General features: G+C 43.8%; 1 protein-coding gene across 27 annotated transcripts in view; it reads left to right on the top strand.

Annotated features, from left to right (window-relative positions):
* Positions 1 to 27,325, top strand: part of trol (terribly reduced optic lobes) — a 623,238-nt gene that overhangs the window by 550,928 nt on the left and 44,985 nt on the right. For all 27 annotated transcript variants that reach the window (XM_075684186.1, XM_075684204.1, XM_075684193.1 and 24 more), the window contains 4 exons: positions 666 to 887; positions 7,847 to 8,094; positions 11,782 to 11,959; positions 25,111 to 25,245. In XM_075684186.1, the coding sequence (XP_075540301.1) occupies positions 666 to 887; positions 7,847 to 8,094; positions 11,782 to 11,959; positions 25,111 to 25,245 (783 nt within the window). The remainder of the gene's footprint in view (positions 1 to 665; positions 888 to 7,846; positions 8,095 to 11,781; positions 11,960 to 25,110; positions 25,246 to 27,325) is intronic.

Below are 27,325 nucleotides of genomic sequence, written 5' to 3'. Positions count from 1 at the left end.
AAGATGTTCTGGTTGTTGTGTGAGGCAAGCATTAATTGCTGTATCACATATCATACAGCATGCTGTTATGGATTCTTTTGTGGATGAGAGCAGACAATTGTTTTGTTGTGAGAAAATAAATTTAGTTGCAAAGCATGCCATTTTTACAGGCTATGGCTGTTGATTAGCATCATTATTTTGATGAATACGTCACAAAATAAAATTCCAGCTGTTTTTATGTTAGACGTGTGGGGGCAGCCATGTGCCAATGGCTAAAGACAAGAGCATCAAAAAAGAACTTGGGGTAGAAGAGGAAGAAGGTATCTATTGGGCTTTCCTCAAGCTCAAAAAGCCTATGCAAAGCAAAAATTCACATGAAAAGAAGTGCAGTAAGAGATATGGCTATATATTGAGGCTATAATTTAGTGAATTATATCGAATTATCATATTTTCGATGAACTTGTAATAAATCTAGCTGCGAGAAATATATTGCACTTACATCAGCAAACTTTCTAGCTTTTTCAATCGTCATGCTATTTTGTTGCAAGCTTTTTTTCCAATTCAAACATTTTTCTGTAATGTTGAGGTACCCTCTGTGCTGCAGTATTCATTCAGTGTTCATGCAGGTTTAGTGTCACTTGGCCATATAGTATGGGTTACATTTCTTACTATCACAAATTTTTCAGAGGTCTCCATAGTGGAGCCTGCATTTGCTGATGATGCCTTCGTGGCATATCCAACACCCAAGAGCTCCCAAAGCAGTCTGAAGGTGAACATGAAGATCAAGCCAAATAACCTGGATGACTGCCTGCTGGTCTACTGTGCTCAGTACCCTGACCAGAAAGGAGACTTTACTTCCATTGGAATCCACAATGGAAGTGTGGAATTTCGTTTTGACACGGGTTCAGGTGGGCATTCTTTTCATCAATACGCATTTGTTTGTTTGAAAATGTCTTCATTATGAAGTTGAGAGTATGATGGAAGTGCGTCTGGTCGGGATGATGCGTACTTAAAAGGAAGAGGTCTGGACACTGTCCAAAATAGTTTAAAATAGGCTCCCGTGGGGGAGCTGAAATGTAACTAACTATTTTAAACCATTTTGGTTGGTGTCCAGACCTCTTCCTTTTAAGTATGTCTTCATTGTGGTATGCTTGGATGGAAAGTGGGGTATCGGGGTTGGGTACCTAGGGAGTGGTACAGGATTGACGTTTCTCTGTTGTCCTGATGGTGTCTGAATTATCTTCTCTGCTCGAAATCATGCAACGACGTCCACCTGGGATTCTGTATTTTGGATCAAAATGAGGGGCAGCTATGTCACCCTTGGCTTTGAGGGAGTGTTGCCCTATTCCAGCAGGTCTGAGGTCACTTCTCTACAAGTGCCAGCAGCCTCCATCATTGATGTTAAAAATTTGCCTGTTGTGTAGACTGGTGTTGCATAACGCTTGTGCACAGGATCTTCAACATTTCCAAAAAAAGCCTTTAGAAACGTTTTAAGGGCCTTGTCACATTAGAGCTGACATGTGATGGTTCTTCATCCTCAGCCTATTTTATGTCCACTGCAGGACGAAGGCCCCCCCCCCTGTGATCTCCTATTACTCCTGTCCTGTGCCAATCGATTCCAACTTACGCCCGTGAATTTCCTAATTTCATTGCCCCACCTAGTCTCCTACCATCCTCGACTGCACTTCCCTTCTCTTGGCACCCATTCTATAACCCTAATGGTCAACCGGTTATTAACCTACGCATTACATGGCCTACCCAGCTCCATTTTTTTCTCTTGATGTTAATTAGAATATCATCCATACCCGTTTGCTCTCTGATCCACACCACTCTCTTCTTGTCTCTTAATGTAACGTCTAACATTCTTCATTTCATTGCTCTTTACGTGGTCCTTAACTTGTTTTAAAGCTTCTTTGTAAGTCTCCATGTTTCTGTCCCATATGTCGGCACCGGTAAAATGCAGTGATTGTACACATTCCTTTTTAATGATTATGGTAAGCCTCCAGTCAGGAGCCAATATTGTCTGCCATATGTGCTCCAACCCATTTTCTTCTGTAAATTTCCTTCTCTTGATCAGGATCCCCTATAAGTAATTGACCTAGGTAAATGTACTCCTTCACAGACTCTAGAGGCTGACTGGCAAGCCTGAACTCTTGTTCCCTTTCTTGGTTTTTCGTGATTATCTTTGTCTTCTGCATATTTTATCTTTAACCCCACTGTTACACTCTCTCTGTTAAGGTCTTCAATCATTTGTTGCAACTCGTCTCCAGTGTTGCTGAATAGGACAATGTCATCGGCAAGCCGAAGGTCGCTGAGATATTCGTCATTGATCCTTACTCCTAAGCCTTCCCAAATTAATTGCTTGAATACTTCTTCCAAGCATGTAGTGAATAGCATCGGAGGGATTGTGTCTCCTTTTCTGGCCCCTTTCTTTATAGGTATCTTCCTACTTGTGTAGAATTAAGGTTTCTGTGGAATCTCTGTAGATATTTTAGAAGATATTTACGTAAGCGGCCTGTACTCCTTGATTACGTAATATCTCTATGACTGCTGGTATCTCTACTGAATCAAATGCCTTTTCATAACCTATGAAAGCCATATAGAGAGGCTGATTCTACTCTCTCTGTGGATTTCTGAATTACCTGAATAATGACATGGATGTGATATATATAATACTGGGAGTAAGGTAATGGGCCTCTAATTTTTCAATTCTTTAACATTTCCCTATTTGTGAATTAGTATAATGTTTGCACATTATGCTTGCATCCTAATAAATGAGGCAGGCAGAGTCTACAAGTGTTTATTGATTTCTCAACATTCTTTGAAAATTCGTTTTCCTTCTAGCTAATGCTGAAGGAAGTCTTTGTCTATGTTAGTAAGTTAGTAAGTAAGTAAGGTTAGTAAGCGAATGTTTACTGCAATTAATACTGCCCATAAAGCTACCAGCCTTACTTAAAGGGTCCCTTAAGCTGCTTTTTGTTGTTTTCCTAGACACAGAGGTTATCTTTCAAGGAATGCTTTTCACAAGAATTTTGTGCCAGCATGCTATAATAACACAGGTAATAGTTGTTAGACATTATGCTCCCCTCAAGCCACAGTGTTCCCCCTCAACTTATGCACCATGCGGCCATCACTATGTCCTGCCTCCTCCAAGTAGTGACGTAAGCGTTGTCTACTTTCAGTTGAATTGGACCGAGTGTGTTCCCATGCCTGTTTTCTACGCAGTTTTTCTCATTAAGCTTGGTCTACACGGAGTGAGATTCAAAGATGAACATTGTGTGGCAGATGGACACGTGGTGACACTATGCACAATGTTATCTGATTTGCACTACATGAATAAGAGATGGATGCCATGGCAGGCTTTCGCCATATTGCTATGAGCACATATGCAATGTACAAACTGCAAAGTAGCTGTTTCCGGTATCATATCAGTTTGATAATCACCTGACAACCTGTAAATATCAAATATAGTACACGTGTTTTCAATTGCCTCTATATTACGCTCTTAATATGTCTTCGTGGCCACTAGCAGAAAAAGAAAGAGCTGCTGCTAACTTGTGATTGTGGTGAAATGGGCTATTTATAACATTTCCGTTACTCTAGGATCTTTAAAGTGGAGGGGGGGGGGAGTACATTGACATCGGGAATCGAACTCGCATTTTCTACATGGGAAGCAGAGATGGTACCACTGCACCAAAGCCTAGCACAAGTTAGCAGCTTTCTAATGGACGTTTGGCATGTAAAGCACATTCAATTGCTTTTGCAATGCTTTTTTTTCCAGATCTCGGCTTGTTAGGATATTTCTTTGCTATCGTTCTGGACAAATTACATACAAAACTAGGCTCTCTGCCGTATACGGAACCTACGGCTACCGCTAAATGCACCTTTCTTTTCAAAACTGCAGGTGATCGTTGTGTTGAGCAAGTAGATTGGTATTGACATTGGTGTGCAGTGTTTGCATCTTCTAGAGTGTGTAGTCGCTGTAGTTTACTCCTTGAACACACCTGCAGTGCAAGATCAGTGTAATACAGCGCTTGCAGAACTCGCCGATAATCGCAGTCACCACATCATTTGGGAAAATGCTGCTATAATAGTTAAGGAAAAGAATCTCATGACACAACTTTTGTTGGACTCTGTATTTATTCAGACGATAGACAGGAGTATCAACAAGACTGATGAAAATGTGCCTGCTAACTACACCCATTCTCTATGTCACATTTCGGCATTAGAAGTGACTTATGGATCTTGCCAGCTTTTAGTGTGATCAAGGAACCCGTATGAGTCCCGAAATGTCTCTGTGTGTGTTTTTCACATTGACTTGGTTAGTGACCACAATTTATTCATCATCATGTTACCTGACCAGACAAACTTTCGTTGAACTCTTGACTACTTACCCTGTGGGGATCTCACACCGTGCTCTTGGGACAAAGGAACGCCAACACAGTAGTGCAAGCAATCACAAGGGCATTTATTGCACCTTTCATAGATCAATGCCTGCTAGCCGAGTTGCTATCCACAAAACATGCCGATGGACGCGCGACAAATCTAGAAGTCCGGCTCACCGCGACCGGGTAGCGAGCGAATATGTTCGCCCCATGCTGGATCCCAACGCCTGGTCGTTCGCGTGTACGGTCACGCCAACGGTGGCGCGTTCGAAGGCGGCCACGCGAGACAGTCTCGCAGAAGCATGGGTCGGCGCGCGCGCGGGACGTCCTCGCTGTTAGCCGATCCGCCGGGAAAGAGCCAGCCTGTTCTCCCCTGCGCCCCCAAGTAACCCTGCCGTGAGGCGGCGTTAGCAGCGCAACACTCGCGCCATCTCTCGCACTGCGCCCCAACCACATCCACTGCCGCGGGCATCACGCAGGCCACGCGGCGAAGCCGGATTACAGGAGACGCGCTATGCGGAAAAAACATCAGGGGACGCGCGAGAGTCGCGCATCCCCACAACCCACGCCATGCAGCACGAGAAGAGGTGGCTGTAAATGCAGGAGAGCAGCGCCACTGCGATTGATAGCGATGCACATTTTAAAAGCTTTATAATAGATTACACATTTCATGCGGAGCACTTAATGTCTCTTAATGATTAGAAGGACCTACCCTACTGACTCGGTATGTTTGTACACAATCATTAAAATTGTTTCAGGGTCCCTTTAATGTAATAATATAATACTTGTTACATTTTATTTCATTTCAATTTTATTTCCCTAAAGACCCCAAGTAGCATTAAGCAGCATGTATTACATAAGGGGTGGGTTCAGTGGCATTACTCGACTTCCCGGTACCCCGTGCTGCCGCTGGGTATGTTACATGTCCCCCCCTTTTTTCTTCTCTTGTCACTCCCCCTGTTTCTTAACACACATTTTGTATAGTGAATGTGAAATTATTTAAAAGGGCAACACTCCTACTTTTGCATGTAGTTGAGCATTTATTTCTGTAAAAATAAAGAAAAGACAATATGGTGGCAGTTTGACATGTCACATTTTCTAAGCGTTCTAGAAATTTTGCCGCTAGATGTAACAATTTCTGAGCCCACAGTTAGCAGCTAAAATTTCATACATTAAAGTGACATAAAGTAAGGAACGCCTTGCACGATATAAACAATGCTTATAGCAAAATGTAATTACTATTTCTTATAACAGGAAGCAGTTACTTTTCATGGATGATCGAAAAGGAAAGGACATATTTTGAGAACACTTTGCAGGGACCTTAGTACACTTCTGGTGCATATTCAGTCATGTATCCGGCAAACATTGCTAATTATACTGAAAATCTTCCATTACATTAGCATACATTAAATTGCCTACCATTTATACCTTTGTGGAATAGAGTAGCCGTTTTCCAAAGTTTGGTAACAAACACAGCCTTGGAGCTTTCTGGCCTTCAAGCCATCTCTGCACACGGAAGCACAACATCGAGCATGTGTGTGCAATTTTTAGTGACAGAGTGAGCAAATAGAAAGATACTATACATTAGATGGTCAACCCTACTTCTTCATGAAAGTGGCAGACAAGTGAGTGTTGGATTTGTGATCTGTTCCCCCTCTCCTCCTGATGTTTTTGTTTATCATGTGCAGCCCAGCAGAGCGTTTTTAATGCGATCACATAAAAAACAGCTACTCTAAGCTATGTATGCATGGCGCTTCTGATATGACGCTGCTGGCATCATTACGTCTTGTCTCGCACCAGGGTACACAAGTGCCTGAAAGCTTAGACCACATGCACTGTTCATGTTAGCACACTGTTCTGTTAGCACTTGTCTGCTTCAGCCCATTCTCTTCATCGGCCCAATGAGCTGCCCAGGACACACACATTTACCATATTCAGCTGTGAGCCGCAGAAAAAAACAAAGGCTTGAGTGGCAACTGCAGCATAGCCACCATCAGTGGGCTGCACCTTCTCACCCCTAGTGACACCACTGGGTGGGTTTGTACAGAAAAGGTGCAATTGTCAGCTTGATTTAGTGCAAAAAATAACTTATTATGCTTTGCATGAAACTCAACGAGCAGATGATGACAGCAATGTTCTGCGAAAAGCAGTTCTCATCTTTGGTTGCCCTGGGGAACAAAAGAACAGGGAATGTTTTTGTACGAACACGTGGGCAAGTAACTTGTGCATGGCTAGTGTGATGAGATATGTGAGCTGTGGGGATTATTTAAAGCACACAATTAAGTGGAGAGTGAAAGAACATATGCAAGAAAAACGGAGTTGTGGCATGCCAATAAAAAAACTGAGATGGTCAGTTGTTTTCAGGAATGAAACATTGATGTCGTCATAATGTGAATGATGAATGAATTAGTGGTGCAGTTTTGAACAAATTAAAATGTTTGTGAAATCCACTATGTACTTTGGTTGAGTTCCGTACAGGGGATGCATACTCTAATTCAGGCAAGAGTAATGATTTGCAAGCAAGCAGTTTTTCATGCTCCAGATTGAGACATAAGGGATGTTTTCGGAAACTTTTTTTTTTTTTTTTTTTTTTTTTTGCTAATGTGATGTTAGCAACATCCATGTTCCAAGGCAGGTTGTAGGCTAAGGTAACTTCAAGGTGTTTATAAGTAGTTAGAGATTTAACAGGGGGCATTAGCAATATTATAAGTGAATTAAAGTGGGCTATGATAATAAGTAAAATAAATGTTTGCATTATTAGGGCTCAGAAACATTAGCCAGTCATTGCACCATTGTAGGCATGGTTGAAATCAAGCTTGCTGTAAGTTTATTTGGCCAGGTGCACTAGTAACCGTTTTGTAAATAACATGGTCATCAGCAAACATGCAGATATTTTAATATATATGATGGAGCGATGCTGTGAATGCTGTCGTTATGGCTTTGCTATTGCTGTCTAAGCTTCACCTAGTGGGTGAAAATGCAAGCTTTCAGGAAAAGCTAGGCAAACTGGATAGCACATTTGTGATCACTAAATTGTTGCTTTGGGATGTTAAATCCAATCAATCAATCAATCAATCAATCAATCAATCAATCAATCAATTATATACAGCCAACTGCAAACTGTTTTGGAGCATGGAATTTTAGAAAGTTTCATTTCCTCACGACTTTCCCATTCAGCCTGAAATTTATATGAGAATATGGTGATCATAAAAGCAAATATCCACTGCACATCTTGATTTGAAGTGCATTGCCTGCTATCAAATTTCACTTCTTCTTGGACTATGTCCTATGAAAACTTGTGGTTAGGGTACACCTGGCAACATATCATATAGTATTGCTGCTCTCTCCTGCCAGTTGACAATGCTTCTTGGGTTGTTTTCTCTTTGAAAGTATGACTGTATTATCTTCCCCAGCAGATCTTGCTAGACAAGTGTCGTTTGCTGCTGTTTTGTGGGGTAATTTGTATGTGCAAATCCTTTCAGGGCCAGCGATAATCAGGCATCCTGAAAGGCTTCGTGCGAATGAGTGGATCACCCTGTCTGCATCGAGGCATGCTCAGAATGGGGAACTGGTGGTAAACGATGGCCACAGGGAAGTGGGGCGTTCACCCGGCCACACTCAGGGAGTGAATCTCAACACCCCCATGTATGTTGGTGGTGTGGACAAGACCAAAGTCAAGGTTCACCCGGATGCTGGCGTGTCACATGGCTTTGAGGGCTGTGTTGCACATGTAAGCCTGCATTCTGTCTACTAATACGTTTCAATATTGCAGGTTTTCAAGGTTGGCCATTAATGAATATACGTCATCTTGCATCCATCTGTTAGATTTGTGACCGTAGCACTCTACTCAATTTTTAGAAGCACCGTGATAAACAAGCTCTTTCGGCCATGTCCTGCTGGGAAAACAAATAATACTAGCACCGCGCGTCGGTGCATATGCAGTCACTGTAGTTGTTAAAAAATGTAGGTGCAATACGCATTGCAGTGTCTGAAAGTTAGATCAGTGTTTCTTAAACTGTAGTCCTTGGACGTTAGGGGAACACGAGAATGCCCATGGGATTCTGCAATAGTCTGCGCCCCAGAAATGTGCTGTTGACATTGTCTTATATCCAAGTGAGGCAAGACAGTTCCTGCTGTCTGTGTGAAGCTGTCTTCCACATTAAGGTGAAACTGCAGGCAAGGTACAGCATTCATGTCATATGTGATGTGCATTTCACTGCCTTCAAGTGAACTTAATGTTGGTGCACTCATTTTTGGCATATGTCGTTGCCTTTATCATTGATTACTGGTTGCCAGTGATGTTCAGAGAATTTAAAGAAGCATTGACACAAAAATCTTGGATCTTGTCTTTTCTGTTGTAATAAGTAGCCAATCACCCAGTTATCACAGCATGAAACCTCATTTGCTTCACCACACAATGATTAATTATTCAGTCTTGTTTATAGCGACTAGCCCAAGTTTTGATTTCAGAGAGCTATGAGAGGGGACAATAGGTTTGTAAACACAGCTGGTCACATGATTGCACAAAACTGTGATGTGAATGCCAGCGTGCAAGATTTTTTGTTAGTCGTTTTTCTCCATCTAAGTACCCACGTGCCGCGTGATGTCCTCGCTGTCATCCTTATTTTGTTGTCCAGCAGTGACAATTTTCCACAAACAGGAGTTGCCACCAAACTAGATGTGGCCGATCACTTTTAGGCGTAGGCATCCTCAAACCAACCGCCTTTTCCAAGTGGCAACCCTGCTGGAACAGCTGCTTTGCCTTTGGCAGCTGCTCATAGGCAGTGGCACAGGCTCATGCAAATGCCATCTTGGCAACAGCTGGCTTCCCCATAGATGAAGACAAATTCACATGTTTTTCTTAAAAATCAGGCAAATAAGAGCACCATGTGTGTGCACTGAAGAGCTAGGTCGTGGAACCAACAAGAGAAGCATGGTACAAGGAGCACGGTAGCCAACACCACCCCACGATTTTATGCTCTGGAATGTTTACAAACCAACGCTGCCGATGTCAATGTTGCGAGGTGCTGCGTTTTGCGGTTTTCTGCATGCACATACTTTAAAACTGATTTTAATTAAATAGGTTTCAAGCTACATTCGCCATTGATATTTTGTGTGTGCCCACAGAAATCGATCTCAAAAGTTGTCTCAGCTTCGAAGTTTTGTGTCAGTATTCCTTTAAATAAGAAGCATCCAAAAAAAGTGATTGTGACTTTTTAACATGCCATCAGGCAATAAAATTGCATCAGTGCCCTTATAATATAATGAAACAACATCTGCTGGTAACATATTAATTAACACTTTTTGACTGTATCTTCCAATTAAAAACTTGATCTGAACCACTTTCACATTTTTAAGAATGTGATGCTGCTAGGTGCTGCTGCCTTATCAATGTTGAATAATCAAATGCATGAAAACCGAAACTATGTGCATGTTAATACAAGCAACTTCAATACACAAGGTGGATGCCTCTAATAGATTTACCAGTTAGTGATGCCCAACAATTGTTTATCTGGCAGCAACCAAAGTGGTCCAGTAGCCACATTTGCAGAGGTAAGCAGCTAACTTCCCCTATGGCAACCAGGTGCTAGGTTCCACTCATGTATTGCAATACTGAAGCCTTGACAATTTTTCAATAGCACAAATTGGGGAACACGTGCGGCAGCAGTTAACAAGTGCCACATACCACCACTGGATAACCACTTCATCTGGTCTCTCTTGTTCCTGCACATCAAATGGTCCAAAATTCATGAAGCCGTGGTAGATACTGGCTTCACTCTTTCAAAAATCTGAAAGCAGTTCTGGGGCCCACTCAGAATATTTTATAGGCTTCCAATTTGGATTAACTAAATAAAAGCCATAAATTAAACGTTAGTTGGTGCATTATATTTAACCAGCTAAATAAATATGACAGTATACGCTTGTGACTTTGAAGTCGTAAACCCTAAGAAAGAAATTCGAGATTATGAGAGATTTGGCATAAGCAAAACTTCATTTCAGTGTACCAGCCATGCTTTATAAACTTGGAACTTTAGTAAATTAAGCACATTCATGCAGCTGCTTTATGCACTACAAAAATATTATTCTAATTATGCAATAGTGCATGATGCTGTGTATAAACAGCTTTTTGGCAATGACATCATGTAAAAACATTTCTTTTTGGCATCAGAGTTCATACGACACTCTATCACATTTGTTATGCGCTTGTGTGCCAGCTTACTGCTGATGCCACTCAAGATACACACTTACGCAGAAGAGCACCAATTTCGCTTTGTTGTCAACGCTTATAAAATATTATAAAGTGCTGCTAAGGTTGAAAGTATGCGTATTAGGTGGTAGTTAGACTCTTTTCAGTGGCATCCACATTGGTGCTATCTATATGATATATAGATGATATATGATATATAGACCTTTCTACACTTCCGCCTTCATCTTCCTTGCTTCCTATGAATTCATCCTGCATATTGATTTGGATTTGCTTCCCACTCTCAAAAAATAAACATAGAATGATAGAAATTGTTGCTGATGGAAAATCACCATGAAACATTTTCATGAATCGGGGGACTTCCCTTCACCAGCCATGACAAAGACTTGTCATTATGTTGACCCCGGGCTGAGGATTCTCTTGTTTGCCCACTAATGATATCAGTTCAAATTTCAATCTTTCCTGACCTGTTTGTCTTGTTTAGATTGCGACATTAATTATACCTCTTAGGGAAACAAGTCATTGATATAATGGCTGACGCAGATATCCATGAGTTCAGTATGTATGCAAGCCCTCATTACAAATTTAAGCAGTTATGAATTCTTGAATACTGATAAATACTGATGAGGCGACCCACCATGGTTGCTTAGGGGCTATGATGTTGGGCTGTTAAGCACGAGGTTGCGGTATCAAATCTCGGCCACAGTGACTGCATCTTGATGGGGGTGAAAAGCAAAAACACCTGTGGCACTTAGTTTTAGGTTCACATTAAAGAACCCCAGATGGTCCAGATTATTATGGTGTGCCCCACCATGGCGTGCCTCATAATCAGATTGTACTTTTCGCACAACCCCCCCCCCCCTTTTTTAAAATACTGATGAGGCCTTAGGAGATTATGAGATCATGTATGAATAGCTCATGTGCTCTAACTATGAGCGGTACTATTGAATGGCTCAGCTGAAACACATTGTATGGGGCACCCTATATGTTACAGAAAAAAACTGCAAATAATGTGCTTTTAGCTACTATGACCCTAGCTTGACATATTTTATTACATGAACAGGGGTCACCAAGTGATGACTGAAAGATTAAATGCCACTGGGTTAAATTTTGGTTCAAGCGTATTTCCAGCGTTCCATCCTTTTTCATCATAGAAGTATATCTGATTGTGACCTTGGTGGTGATTGTGACTGCAGTCTTCTTTCTTCGCAGATTGAAGTGAATGACGCCAGTGTAGACCTGGTTGGTGCAGTGGTGGACGCAGCTAATGTGGACGACTGTGGTGGCAGGGCCCCTTGTGAGAAGAATCCTTGCCACAACCATGGCATATGCAGGGAACGAGGCCCCAAAGCAGATGACTTTGAGTGCTTCTGCAAAGCAGGCTACAGTGGTGAGCAAAGTGCATACATGCCCTTTCTTTTTGCACAAATGTGACACGGGCAACTGGTGTTTCCTTTATCTTCACCAACACTGCTTAATTGTGAGCCTCAAATTAAATATGCATGGTTGTATTGATGCACTTCAATGTGTCTGCCGCTGGCAGGCACAGATCTTCTGACTAGTCTGGTTTATAAAAGCTTTGCATAACATTTCTCAAAACAAGAGGGTAGGGTGCTGGTATGCTTCTGCCCCAAGATATTGTCAGGTGAATAGTTTGAGGCTGTTCGACATTTTTATGATTTTGGAAACTCATCAGAACAGGTACTTGAAAGTGCACAGACATATGGTTACAGCTACAAAAACTACTGCTACATACTATTTTATTTTTAACCATCACCATGTGTGAATATCTATCACATTTCGCCATCTTTACCATTGAGTCCGTAAAATTTTATATGCATCACAGCAAATACAAAACAAAAACTAACTAGTAGTTTTATGTTTTAAAACTGAAATTTGGACTCCGAAAGGCACTGTACTGGAGCAACTACAAAGCACTTTGGAAGCAACTGCTTTGAGTATGTTCAACGTGTTGGTTTCCATAGGAATGACCATAAATGTTGTTGCATTGTGGCCATTCACATTTTTATAAAGAGGAAAATGAACTGAGCAAGTTGGCATTGATTCCTGTCAAAAATGTAGTGCTAAAAACGAAGATGAATCAATTATTCACAAATTTTATTTTCGCTATAGACAGTAAATTGTTACTGTAAAAATAGGGGGCCAGAGAAAAAAAGCTGCATATGTGCAGCATGACTGAGGCCTATCCACCTGTACAGCAGCAGCCACACAATGATTTGTTATATGGTTCAGTTATACAAACATATAAGCAAATTTAGAAACAGTCGTACAATACCATTACATTTGGGCATTTTCAAAAACAATTACACAGCGTGCATGTTTCAGTGTCAAATTACACATGCGAGCAATTTCAATACAGTTACACAAACAGGTCAAATAAGCTTTTGTTGCTAATGGCTAGAACATCAACATTTTTCCGGTCTAGCTCATTTAGTGTGGTTGCCAATGTGTAGTCAAGTCTTTCTTTCCCATAATTGGTGCGCAAGGATTGAATGTTTCAGCTTGATACCTGAAAGGATAAGGAATTGCACTTTTCCTGAGATTTGCTAGTTCTTCGAGCAGTTCCATTCTACCTAATGTGGCGTCTTTGTAGGTTCTCAATAATTTGTACTTGTACGTATTGTAAATTTTCATAATGTTATGTTTGTGAAAGAGCGGTTCTGCGTGTTGTAAAAATAAGGGATTTTCTATTGAACAAAGTGCATTTCTGAAGGAGGAAGAGTTTCTGTAAGTTTGATGCTGTTGTTTTTCCCCGTATTAGCATGCAGTAAATAAGTGAGAGTTAAAGAGTGCAGAACATAACGTTTTTTTAATGCTGACAGGAAAAGCGTGACAGTTCTGGCTTAATACACTGGCAGCTTTACTTAATTTTGGTAATAAGGTTTTCAGGCGTTCATTCCAAGACATGTTTTCCAAAAAACTTACACCTACAATTTTAAGACTTTCCTATTTTAATTTTAAATGGTCCGCGAGCAACATGGTTATCTATTTTCTCTAAAATGCCTGAGGTGTGAAACAACACACACTTCGTTTTTGACTCACTTAGAATGAGCCTATTGTACTTGCACCAGATCTGCATGTTGTGGCAGAATACACTTCCCTTTCATGTCACAGCCTCAATGTCTCTTCCCTCAATGAGTACTGAGCAATCATCGGCATATGTAAGATATCTACAATCCTCGTATATTTTTTACAATATCATTAATATGGAAAAGAAACAAAATTGGTCCCAGTATGCTACCTTTGGGAATTCCAACTTCAGTAGACCGTAGGTGAGATTTATACTTCTTTAATTCAACATATTGATGGCGCTTGCTAAGACTTAATAAGTTGTAGTGTTGTTCCGTGAAACCAATAATGCACTAATTTTTCCAATAATATTGGATGGTTGACACGAACGAAAGCTTTGCTAAAATCTAAGCATATGCCCAATGTCGTTACCTTATTCTCAAATTCTTAAAATATTTTTTTCTCAGCTAGAAGTGCTGGCTCAGTGCAGCGTTGCTCTCTGAAACCAAATTGGTAATCTGTTAAAAGGTTATATTTTCTGGTAAATTGCTCAATATGAGAATTAATCACATTCTCGAGTCCCTTTGAGAAAACAGGCAAGATTGACACAGGGTGATAATCAGCTAAACTATTTTTATCTCCATTCTTATAAATTACTCACTCTTGCTACCTGCATGTTGATTGGACAAAGCCCAGTCGAAAGAGATGTTATATGTGTGTGTAAGCACTGGTGCAATTAAATCTATAACATATTTGATTAGTTTTATTTCTAAATCATCTACATCATGGCTATGGCTATATTTATGTGTCAGCTACAATGTTGTCACGTCAGGGTTAGATGTTGGCAATAAGCGCATAGTTTGGGATAATCTTGTAATATGATTAGTAGCTTCATGACAGTCTGCACTAGTGCTGATTTCAACAAAGAAATCGTTAAAAAGGTTAGCTAGTTCGGTCCCACTAACCTTTTTGTCATTTATAAAGAGGTTGTCAATCGTGGTATTCTTAGCGCTCTTGTATAATAACTAGCTAATTTTCCTCCACACTTTGCCACTATTACATAAGCAACTGTTGTCAAATACACGCTTGTAATATTAGCTTTTTGATCTTTTTACATGAATTGTAGTGGGTAATATGCATGTGGCGCTATGCGAACTGCCACTGCTGCAGCGCGAGACCTGAGCTCGGGTCGTCGCGAGCAGCAGCCGAAGCAAGTGCAGCAGTTTCGGCATATCTTGTGAGGTGGTCTACTGCGACAATTATCCAATGATTTCCATTAGCAGTGCATGGAAGAGGCCCATACAGGGCCTCTTCATATATGCCATATGCCAACCCGATCAAAAGGACGTGCAGGACACTGTAAAGGTTGCAGAGGGCCTGTCATATGAGGAGATGTCTTGCGTCGCTGACAAGCTGCACATGACCGCATGTATTTGTGGACATAAGAATACATGCCGCGGCAGTAGTACTGCTGGCGGAGCCACTCGTAGGTTTTCGGGATGCCAGCATGAGCTTGTTGTGGGTTGGCGTGGAAATATGTGCATATGTCGGAACGTAAATGGCGAGGGATGACTAGCAGCCATTTGCGACTGTCTGGCTGATAGTTTCAGCTGTACAAGATGGCGTCCCGTAGCACAAAATGGATGGCTTGGTGACGAAGGGCTCGAGGGCATGTAGCCGTTGAAGAACTGCTAAGAATGTCAATGAGAGACACAATCCACGGATCTTTTCTCTGTTCAGACGGCATGTCAGTAACAGCAAGCGTAGCAACTGGGCACTCCATCGATGAGGGTGGCGTTTCGTCGGATCGCATGGACGATCGGGAGAGCGCATCTGCATCAGAATGTTGACGCCCAGATCGATAGATGATGCGAATGTCAAATTCTTGGAGCCGAAGAGCCCAACGTAGAAGATGCCCCGATGGGTCTTTCAGTGACGCAAGCCAGCAGAGCGCTTGGTGGTCAGTCGCAACGTCGAACAGACGGCCATACAAGTAAGGGCGAAATTTGTGTAATGCCCAAACTATAGCCAAACATTCTTTTTTCGTGACAGAATAATTGGATTCTGCCTTCGTAAGGGCATGACTTGCATATGCAACCACATATTCCAGAAAGCCAGGCTTGCGTTGCACAAGGACAGCTCCAAGACCAATGCCGCTGGTGTCCGTATGAACTTCGGTCGGTGCACTCGGGTCATAGTGGCATAGAACAGGCGGTGAGGTAAGCAGACGATGCAAAGTGGTGAAGGCTTGGTCACATGCCGGAGTTCAATCACTAGTGTTACCAGGGCAAGCCAGGAGCTTCGTCAGGGGAGCAATGATGCAGGCAAAATTTCGCACAAAGCGTCGAAAATAAGAGCAAAGACCGACAAAACTTTGGAACTCTTTCACTGTAGTCGGCCGTGGAAATTCTGCAACAGCACGAAGTTTGTCAGGGTCGGGGAGGACTCCGTCTTTGGAAACGACATGGCCAAGTATGGTCAGCTGGCAGGCCCCGAAGCGGCACTTTTGGAAGTTAAGTTGAAGGCCGGCGGTGGCAAGGCAAGTAAGTACTTCGCGTAGACGAGAGAGGTGAGTGGTGAAATCAGGGGAGAAAACTACCACGTCATCTAACTAACACAAGCAAGTCTTCCATTTGAGGCCTCGCAGAATATTGTCCATCATCCTTTTGAATGTTGCGGGTGCATTGCAGAGGCCGAATGGCATTACTGTAAACTCATACGGGCCATCAGGCGTAATGAAAGCTGTCTTCAAGCAGTCGGATTCATCCACTGTTACTTGCCAATAGCCCGATCGCAAGTCCAAAGAAGAAAAGAATTCGGCACCATGTAGGCAATCCAGGGCATCATCTATGCACAGTAGAGGATAGACATCTTTTCGTGTAATTTTGTTGAGGCGACGATAGTCCACACAGAAATCTATCGAGCCATCTTTTTTCTGAATGAGTACTATGGGAGACGACCAAGGGCGGCAGCATGGCTGGATAACACCACGTTCAAGCATGTCGTCAACTTGCTCGGTTATGATACGACGCTCGGTGGATGACACGCGGTACGGACGCTGGCGTAATGGTGCGTGATGTCCCGTATCAATATGGTGAAAGACTGTACTTGTGCGGCCTAATGATGCTTGGTTCCAGCCAAAGAGGCGTGAAAATCATTTAACAGAGTAATTAGCCGCTCACGTTGTGCCGGCTCGAGGTCATCGGCAATAGAGCGACAAAAAAATATCTGGTGATACTTGGTTAGTTGGCACATGGGGTGTCAGTGCTGTTACGTTGGCAGTATCCATGTCGTTGGCAACAGGGAAATGCACAATAACGTCAGCGTCCACAGTCTGGATGGTACCAGTAGTCTCGCTACAGTGCAAAGCCAAAGTGTACGAATTTGGGTTAGAAATCAGTATTTCTGCAGCACCATGGTGAACCGTGAGGAGGGAAAAGGGCAACAATATAGGCTGGCGGCGAATGAAGACAGCAGCGGGTGTAAACATGACCGTCACTTCAGCAAGCGATGCACCTGAAAGAGGGACAAATACAGCACTGTGAGGAGGAAGGTCAGTATCTGAAGCTACACAGATCCTCCTAACATCATGAGCTTGAAAGTTGGGAGATAGTAAATCGCACAGAATGGAGAACTGAATCTCAGCACATGCACAGTCAATGACGGCATGATGGCGCGACAGAAAATCCCAACCGAGAATCACATCGTGGGAGCAACAAGTTAACACAAAGAAATCAATCGAATACAGAATGTATTGAATCAGCACCCTGGCAGTGCACATAACGACTGGCTGAACTTGTTGTGCACTGGCTGTTCTAAGCAATGGTACCAGAGGCATCATGGTCACTTTCCGTAATGCACGACAAAGCTTCTCACTAATCACGGATACAGCAGCACCTGTATCGACGAGCGCAAGAGATTTGATACCATCAACGTACACTTCAATAACATTAGCGGGAGAAAAATGAGGACTTTGATGTTCCAACGATAACGCAGTTCATGCCTCAGGAACTGCGGAAATCAGTTTTCTGCCTGAGTAGTACTGGCACTGGACCTACGACACATGGGTGAGAGTGAGTGCCGACAAGGGGAAGGCAAGCGACGAGTACCATAGAGCTGTGACTGCGGTGCCGGTATGTCATCAGCAGTGCAGACTTCTGGTGGTGGTCGTTGAGGCATACGGAATGGTTGGAAGCCGGAGCTGGGTGGTCGTGGGGTGCCCACGAAGGCTGGAAAGCGCCGGTGGCAGAAGCGCGCTACAGCCCCGGGGTACCGCAGGCCTAGCATATTGGGCGGTTGTCAGCAGTGCGCCAAGGATTTGTAGCCTGCTGCTGTGCACTTAGAAAGGGAGCCGCCGGCGGGCAAGGCGCTGAAGGCAGTTCCAGTTTCCGAGGTTACCCAGCAGCTCCACCAAATGAAATGGGGTTTATTGCAGCTCGTTAGAGGGATCGCAAGTAGCTCTTGGTCACGAGTCTTAGCCCTTCGCATCAGCAGCCCGAGCTCGACTCTCGCGCTGCAGCGGTGGCACTTTGCACAGCGCCACATGCATATTACCCACTACAGTTTATTCAACCTATTTCAAAACATTATAAATTCTTTTAATCTTTGCAACGTGACTTAAGTTGTCAAAAAGCTTGTTCTTATGCTTAATAAGCTTGATATGTTTATGTGTAACCCTTTACTTAAAACATTTTTTTTTGTTTACGGTATGTGCATGATGGGAAGGACTCAAAATAATGTTCCTTGAAGATTTCTAGACGTGAGTCATAGCACTTGTCGCTATCGTCAGTGTAGAGGGCGCTACGTGCCATGCGTTCTATATATGTGTTTGTGGAATAAAGGTGGGAAGCTCGAACTTATCCATGAAGGCCACCAGGGAATTAACCGATGCCAACTAAAGGCGAAGGATTCCGTGTGGTGGTATGGACTTTCGCAGCAAATACGTGATAGTCACTCGCTGCAGACAGTGTGCAGTCACAAGAGCGCAAAGAAGAGAGCCTTTGGTCATAACGAAGACTCCAGAACAACCGTGGCAAGAAGTAGGAACGGACTTGTTTAGTTACAAGGGACACAACTGTCTACTAGTAGTTGATTATCGTTCTCAATACCCTGAAGTCATCTACATGCGAAGCACGAACTCTGAGGCGGTCATCAATGCAGTCAAGAAGTAGGAATGGACTTGTTTAGTTACAAGGGACACAACTATCTACTAGTAGTTGATTATCGTTCTCGATACCCTGAAGTCATCTACATGCGAAGCACGAACTCTGAGGCGGTCATCAATGCAGTCAAAAGCATTTTTGCTCGTTTTGGCATTCCTGCCGTAGTCCATACCATACACACGGAATCCTTCGCCCTTAGTCAGCATCGGTTAATTCCCTGGAGGCCTTCATGGATAAGTTCGAGTTTCCCACCTTTATTCCACAAACACATATATAGAATGCATGGTTCTACCGACGAGGTTCTTGCTGCGTCCGCTTGTGAAAACGATAACTCTCGTGAACTTTGTTTAGCGGGTGCACGAAATACGAGGTGAACTTGCTTTTAACAACGCTGTACGACTGAACTTCTTCGGCCGACAAGTTGAAAGACGCCAGCACGCGTCGACCTTGAACACCCATGCAATAAAGAAGCATTCGTACCCGAACCTCGTCGGTAGCTTGGTGCAATCCTGTAGCGTAGGCATAGTCCTCGAACTGCTCAATCCAGGTAGACCATGCACTTGGGTCGGCGAAGTCGAAGCTCGATGGCTGCTGGAGTCCAGGACTTGTGTAGACGCGGCTAGCGTCTGTCAGCATCCCACATCATACATGGTGTCAGAAGTGGTCGCCGTTCGCTCTCTCTAATGGCGAACAAGCCGGACGCTGTGTTTGCCGGGGTACCTGGACTCCAGCAGCCATCGAGCTTCAACTTCGCCGACCCAAGTGCATGGTCTACCTGGATTGAGCAGTTCGAGGACTATGCCTACGCTACAGGATTGCACCAAGCTACCGACGAGGTTCAGGTACAAACGCTTCTTTATTGCACGGGTGTTCAAGGTCGACGCGTGCTGGCGTCTTTCAACTTGTCGGCCGAAGAAGTTCAGTCGTACAGCGTTGTTAAAAGCAAGTTCACCTCGTATTTCGTGCACCCGCTAAACGAAGTTCACGAGAGTTATCGTTTTCACAAGCGGACGCAGCAAGAAGACGAGAGCGTCGATGCCTTTTATTCCGCGTTGCGAAACATGGTAAAAAGATGACACTACGGCTCAGCGTCCATTGAGGACAGGCTCGTTCGAGACTGATTTATTTTTGGTCTGCTGGATGGCAGGTTATCGTAGCAACTCTGCCGTACTTCTGACTTGACGCTCGATAAAACGCTTCTGCATGCACGGCTGCACGAAGATGCAGAACGAGAAAAACGTGAACGAGAAAGCCAGTTATCTGGGCCAGTCGCCGTTGATGTAGCGAAACACAGGCCAACAAGAAGGCCGTCACGTAATCAAGCGTCGGCAGCAAGAGAAACGCTCCTCGCCGGCGCACACAGATCGTGTCACTTCTGCGGACGAGATGAGCATCAGCGGAAATTTTGTCCTGCCAACAAAGCTGTTTGCAAGTTTTGCAAAAAGAAAGGACACTTCGAAGCAGTTTGCTTAGCCAAATAGCGCACGCAAAGCTGACAGTCACATGCCATCGAGATGCATGCTGTCAAGAGTAGTCAAGAGGCAAAGGCTAAGTTTGTTTGGGTCCACGTGAATGGAGTTCCACTCAAATTCAAGGTCGACTCAGGAGCAGAAGTTACCGTCATTCCAAGCACTTTTTCAGGAGTACCGTCGCGACTCGAAAAACCGGAGGGTCTTCTCACTGGTCCGGGAAATTGCCTTTTGAAAGTAACAGGCCAATTCACAGCTACGTTGGAGTGGAAGAGCCGCACCTGGTGTACAGTCAGTGTACGTCATGCCTTCGCAGTCTAGACCTCTACTAGGCTACCCTGCTATCCTCGCATTGGGAGTCGTGAAGTTCATCAACGCCGCACAGCGACCTGAAAAGCAAGCTAGCTCTGCAAGCGACGCAACCCCTGGCCAGAACATCTTCGAAGGGCTTGGTACTGTAGGGGAGGAGTACACTATCCGACTCAAGCCAAATGCCAGGCCATTTGCTCTCAGTGTACCTCGCAGAATTCCCATTCCTCTGTACAACCAGGTAAAGGAGGAGCTGGACCAGATGGAAAAACAAGGTGTCATCAGGCGCATTACCGAGCCGACGCCATGGTGTGCCGGTCTGGTCGCAGTACCGAAAGCATCAGGCGGAATCCGAATATGTGTGGACTTAATGAAGCTCAACAAGGAAGTTCTCCGTGAAAAGCATGTGCTTCCAACGGTCGAATGGGTACTCGGGCAACTGGGCGATGCCAAAGTGTTCTCAAAGCTCGACGTGACAGCAGGATTTCACCAAGTGCGATTGTCACAAGAATGCCAAGAGTATACCACATTCATCACACCATTTGGACGCTACTGCTACTGTCGTCTACCTTTTGGCTTGACTTCAGCACCGGAATATTTTCAGAGAGAAATGGCTCGAATTCTGGAGGGGCAACCGAACGTCGTCAACATGATAGATGACATTCTGGTTTTTGGCAAAGATCGAGAAGAACACGACAAGCGACTTGTGGAGGTTCTTGAACGTCTAAAGACAGCCGGAGTTAAACTCAACAAGTCAAAATGCTGCTTCGGTCAAGACAAAGTAGAGTTTCTGGGTGTGGTGATCGACGCCAACGGTATCTTGCCAAGTCCCAGCAAACTCGAGGCACTGCGCAACTTGGAGCCACCTAAGGACATCGCCGGGGTTAGGCGATTCCTCGGCATAGCTAATCATATTGGTCGCTTCCTGCCCAACCTTTCGCAAGCAACCGCCCCTATTCACGCCTTGCTAGGTGAGAAAAATGCATGGCAATGGGGACCGCTTCAAAAGACCGCTTTTAATCAGGTAAAAGCGATGCTCACCTCGGACCTGTGCGTCGCTAAGTATCATCCCGGTCGTAATACCATTGTCTCATGCGACGCGAGCTCATTTGGATTGGGCACGGTTCTTCTGCAGGAACAACCATCAGGCGAGTGACACGCAGTAGCGTTTGCATCCAGGTCGCTTACTGAAGCGGAAAAGCGCTACAGCCAAACAGAGAAAGAAGCGCTGGCGGTAGCATGGGCAGTGTACCGTTTTGACCAATATGTGCGTGGCCTAAACTTCACGGTAGAAACCGATCACCAGCCACTGGTAACACATCTTGGAAACGCTGACTTGGACACGATGCCCCCACGTATTCAACGGTTTCGCATCAAACTTATGCGCTACCAGTTTAGCGTGATCTACGTTCCTGGCAAACAGCTAGCCACTGTGGATACTCTTTCAAGGGCTCCGGATGAGAAGCCGTCGATCAGCGTGGTGGATGTGGTAGAGGAGTTTGTTGAATTTCAAGTTGCTACTGTAACAGACACGAAGCTGGTTACCGTAGATGAGGTTCGCAGGCACCAAGAACTGGACTGGGAATGCAACCAGCTCGTCAAATACCGCACTCAAGGCTGGCCTCGTCGGGACAGGCTTCCGGAGCACCTCAAGAAGTACTGGAGCCATCGAGGTGATCTCTCTTTGTGCAACGGCATCCTGCTAAAAGGTAATCGCTTTGTCATCTCAGCTTTGCTGCAAAAGGATACACTCGAACTTATCCATGAAGACCACCAGGGAATTAACCGATGCCGACTAAGGGCGAAGGATTCCGTATGGTGGTATGGACTTTCGCAGCAAATACGTGATGGAGTCACTCGCTGCAGACAGTGTGCAGTCACAAGAGCGCAAAGAAGAGAGCGTTTGGTCATAACGAAGACTCCAGAACAACCGTGGCAAGAAGTAGGAATGGACTTGTTTAGTTACAAGGGACACAACTATCTACTAGTAGTTGATTATCGTTCTCGACACCCTGAAGTCATCTACATGCGAAGCACGAACTCTGAGGCAGTCATCAATGCAGTCAAAAGCATTTTTGCTCGTTTTGGCATTCCCGCCGTAGTACGAAGTGATAATGGACCGCAATTTGCTTCACGAGCCTTTGCAGCTTTTGCGAAGTACTATGGCTTCCAACACATCACCTCAAGTCCAAACTACCCGCAGTCAAATGGGGAAGTGGAAAGGATGGTGCGTATGATCAAAGAGTTGTTTGCGAAAGCAGACGATCCTTTTTTGGCTCTTCAGTCGTACAGAGACACTGCAGGCGTCACAGGGTTCAGCCTTGCGCAGCTACTGTTGGTTAGCAGCTTGCGAACCAGGCTTCCCAAGATAGTGGACCGCCTGGAACCGAAGTGGCCTGCGCCAGACGATGTGAAGTGCCAAGACGAAGAAGTGAGAGGGCAGCAGAAGAAAGACTTCGATCGCCGTCATGCTGCGACCGTACTTCCTCCGCTGCAACCGGGTGATACGGTGTGGGTTCGAGACATCAAGGATACAGCGTCTGTTCTCAGCCCAGCCTCCAAGTCGCGCTCATACGTCGTCGAAACACCCAACGCGGTGCTTGTGCGTAATAGAATACATCTAGTGCCCTATTCAGACACAACGATGAGCCAGCTCGGAGTGAAAACCGTGAGGAGCATGAAAAGCAGACCACGGCAACAGACGCCACGGCAACAGCAACACCACAAGTTTCCAAAGATTGTAGAGTGAGAGTCACCAGGTTTGGTCGTCGGGTCAAGACTCCGAGAAGACTTGTGAAATGTTTGGTGTTTCTTGTGTGCATATCTCGGGGGAGAGATGTAGAGGGCGCTACGCGCCATGCGTTCTATATATGTGTTTGTGGAATAAAGGTGGGAGCATTTGTTCGGTCAAGGGGCTCCAAGTCACTTGTGTAGATGTGGCTAGCATCTGTCAGCACCCCGCATCGTACAGTCAGGAGTAAATATTTCCTTCCACTCTGTTTGAGCGATCTTATCCCTAAAATGTTTTAATGTGAGAGACAATATTTCCTGGTTTGTGAGTTCAGGCAACTCCTTTTGTTTCAATGCGCTGTTACACTGAAGCATACAAAAAGTAGGTAAGTGACCACTTATGTCACTGTTTGTAACATCAAATATAATGTTGTTAGCGTTTAAGTTAGTAATGAACAAGTTGAGCACAGCTGCAGTTGAAAGGGTAACGCCTGCTGGCGTTGCTATAAAATTCTGAAAACCATTACTTTGTAGCACAAACAAAAACTCATTCACCAGGCTCGAGCCCTTTTGAACATCAATATTCATATTACTGCCTCTTGTTAGCAGCCATCTATTTTCATTCGCACAAAAAAGTAAAGAATCCAGGAACTTTAAGAATGCCTCGATATTGCTGCTTAGTGGTCTGTACAGCACAGCGAACACATTCTTGTTCTTCTTAATACAAAAGACTTCAATATCACTGGTAACAGTGCTAAATTCGTGTAGCATTTCAAAACCTGGTACAGCAACCTGTATGGTTGCTGAAGATGAAGGGAGTGTACACACCATGAGTGCCGTTTCCTCTCTTCATCTTCTTTTAATGCAATATTTTCTTAATAAAGAGGTCAGAACTATGCAACCATTGGTTAGTTTCGCCTACAAAGATGTTGCTGTATGTATTCACTGCTTCTGAAAGCAAGTGTATTTGTGAAAAATTGGATTAGCAGTTTTCAATTGACATTGCTTTTAGTGTGTTCTATAGAAAAGGCTAAGTAATGGTGACTAGCAGCATACATTGTCGCCTATGCTGCAGGTTCTCTTCAATGACCAAGTAGAGTAAGAGAACCGAGGAGCTCATTTTTTTTTTTATTTAGAATCACATGAAGCCAACCAACAAATAAGCCAGGGAAAGCATAGGGTGAATTAATTGTCATTCTTAAATGAAATGTTGAAATAGTATTAAGAAAAAGGAAATGAGAGTGGACGCAAATGCAACTTGCCACAGGTGGGAGCGTAACCCACATCTTCTGCATCGCACATGCAGTGTTTGACAGGAGGACAGCCACCGCTGCTCTCATAATAGCTCTCCTGTCAAATTTCGTTCGGTGTTTGTGCATGTGAGCAAGGTTAGTCCTGAGTCCTGGCACTGGGCAGCGCTATCACAGCCATGGCAGCAGATGTGGAACTTCCTGTAAAGCATATTAATCTGTAGCATGTGAACTTAGTAGTAGGCGACTGACAAATAGACCCTTATTTGCTGCTGCTGCATGGCATCAAGGCTGCAAAAGTCAAGGGCCTCGCTATGCAGTGAGTGAGAAGTATAAGGGAATAAGAAAAAGATGCTGGCAACTGGAGTTTTTATTTTTGAGCTGAGTCAGTGACTAAGGCATGGCTCTGAGAAAGTTCACAAGCATTTTCACAGCCCCTGTATGCCTAGATATCCGTTAGTATAGGCCAGAAGTTTATTTGCCAGAGCAGTAGGTGGAATATGCCACTATATTAGGTGGCTTTCAATGTGCCACTGAAAGTCATGGAACTAAAGGATGCACCATATGATGCCTTTTTTCATCACTTTACAGGTAGGACTTGTGAGAACCAGGATGACTTCTGTCTGAAAATTAACCCGTGCCACAACAATGCAGAGTGTATTGGACTGGCCAACTCATACAGGTGCAATTGTCCAAAGGGCTATAAGGGCCCCAACTGTAAAACAGGTGAGCATGTTTTCCAGCTATAGTCAGTGGTCGGAATGCTGCGCCAATCTCCTCTAATTTGTTCGCCATGCCTCCATGCTCATCGGCGACCTTGGCAATTGAGTGCCATAGCAAAGTGGGACAATATTGAAGTACGTACACGGGATATAGTCGGACCAACGAAAGTCTCAGAATTACCACTGCATACTGAAGTGAATGTGACTTCAGGAATATGGTTTATCACTACATTGTTTGATTGCTAATTGCATTACCGTTGGCAGTCATCATGAGATGAGTTCTGCTGTAATTTTTTTTTACGTAAATTGTGACAATGCTGCACCATGACAGTTTTGGCGGTGCAAAAGTTGGGAAGCTACTGCACAGTAAGTGATGTCCAGAACACAATGTTTCTGGCCTTGCAATTGCACCCAGGGCAGGAAAAAAACAAAAACAAAAAATGTGGCCTTCAAGATCTGCTTTGCTTTCCTAGAAAGAGCCATTGCTAGGGCATGTATTTAGATGTATGCATTCATGGCATTACAGCCAGCGAGACAGCCATTGTGACATCCCACAGAATCCAGTTCAATCCTATTTTTATGCACCGACCGTGAGGCTACAAAGTGTTATATGGCCACACTGTCTATATGATATTGCATTATCAATGCAGTCGTGCTACACATCGAGGGCCGATTTGTGACGGCGCACTACTTGCTCTTGTTGCTTTCTTGCAACTTTATTTGTTTCACTGTGCGACTTTGTTTTCAAGAGAATTGGAGGCCTAAGAACCCCAAGTTGTAAAAAGTGATCTGGAGTCCCCCACTGTGGTTTGCCTTTTAATTTGATCGTGATTTTGGCATGTAAACCTCCAAATTTACATTTAATTTTTTATAGTTTAAGGTTAAGTTTGACATTAGGGTTTATGAACGTGCACACAGTGATTAGAGTACTGGACTACAATTCATGTGTTCCTGGTAAAGCTTGTGGTAAAATGTTTAATGCAAATGAGCAAGCATCCTAGCCCTTATGCCTTGTCCTGGGAGCTGGTATCAATGATGGAATAAAGAATGTTATGTGCTCATACCTCTGATTATGATTCATGATGTGCCGAATATCAAGCTTGTGAAGTGATCCCATCTTAAAAAGACACTAAAGAGAAAAATAATTTGAACTGCATTAGTGAATTACCCATCTAAATATAAAAAATTCCCTCATGTTATTAGGTAAGGCTCGGTAAGCCAGAAAAGATGCAAAAGCGAAAGACATGTGGCAAGTCCACCTTGAAGTTCCTGCACCAGCTCGATATGATGTCATGGATTTTGATCCTGACTGCTTGGGCCTAGTTAACAGTTATCGGTAAAGGTGGACTACATTGTATTCTAGAAGAGCCAGAGACTGAGTATAGGATCAAGAACATTTACTTACTACAACGACCCAAATACGAGAAAGTACTTTGAAATCGGTGATGTCGCCTTGACGTACTGGCATTGGGCTTCCTGTGAAATTTTTAATAAATGTAACTGGGACCTTCATTATTTTTTAATAATCCACTTATTACCATGAAATTGAAGAAAACAGAATTTTGAAAGTATAGTTCATCAGACAAAACTGTTTTATAGTTTCCCTTGAACGTTCGTGAACTTGCACACTTTTGCGCCAAACATCTCTTCATCAACACACTTCTCGTGGACTCTCTTCGTTCTGTCTCACAAAGGGCATTTTATATAAGAAAAACCCATGTGGTGGTGACAGAGCACATCTTCTTGTAGTACCCTCCAACCTCCAGAATGACAGCCTTTTCGCGCACCATGATGAACCTACATCCTGTCACCTGGGTTTCTTGTGGACTCTTGCATGTGTGTGCAAGCCGTACTACTAGCCACGACTGTTGACTAGTGTGTAGCACTATGTCAAAGGTTGCCATGTCTGTCAACGTCGAAAATCACCACCTCTGATACCTGCAAGATTGCTTCAAACCATTGCACCACCCAGGATACCATTTGACCGTAAGGGCATGGACTTCCCAGGACCATTTTTCTTGTCATTTGGAGGAAGCAAATGGATTGTAATTACATCTGACTACCTGACTCCTTAAGCCAAGGTG

This window comes from Dermacentor variabilis, chromosome 3 (genome assembly GCF_050947875.1).
Source record: "Dermacentor variabilis isolate Ectoservices chromosome 3, ASM5094787v1, whole genome shotgun sequence".
Classification (NCBI taxonomy): Eukaryota; Metazoa; Arthropoda; class Arachnida; order Ixodida; family Ixodidae; genus Dermacentor; species Dermacentor variabilis.
This window is presented reverse-complemented; position numbering and strand designations above follow the sequence as displayed.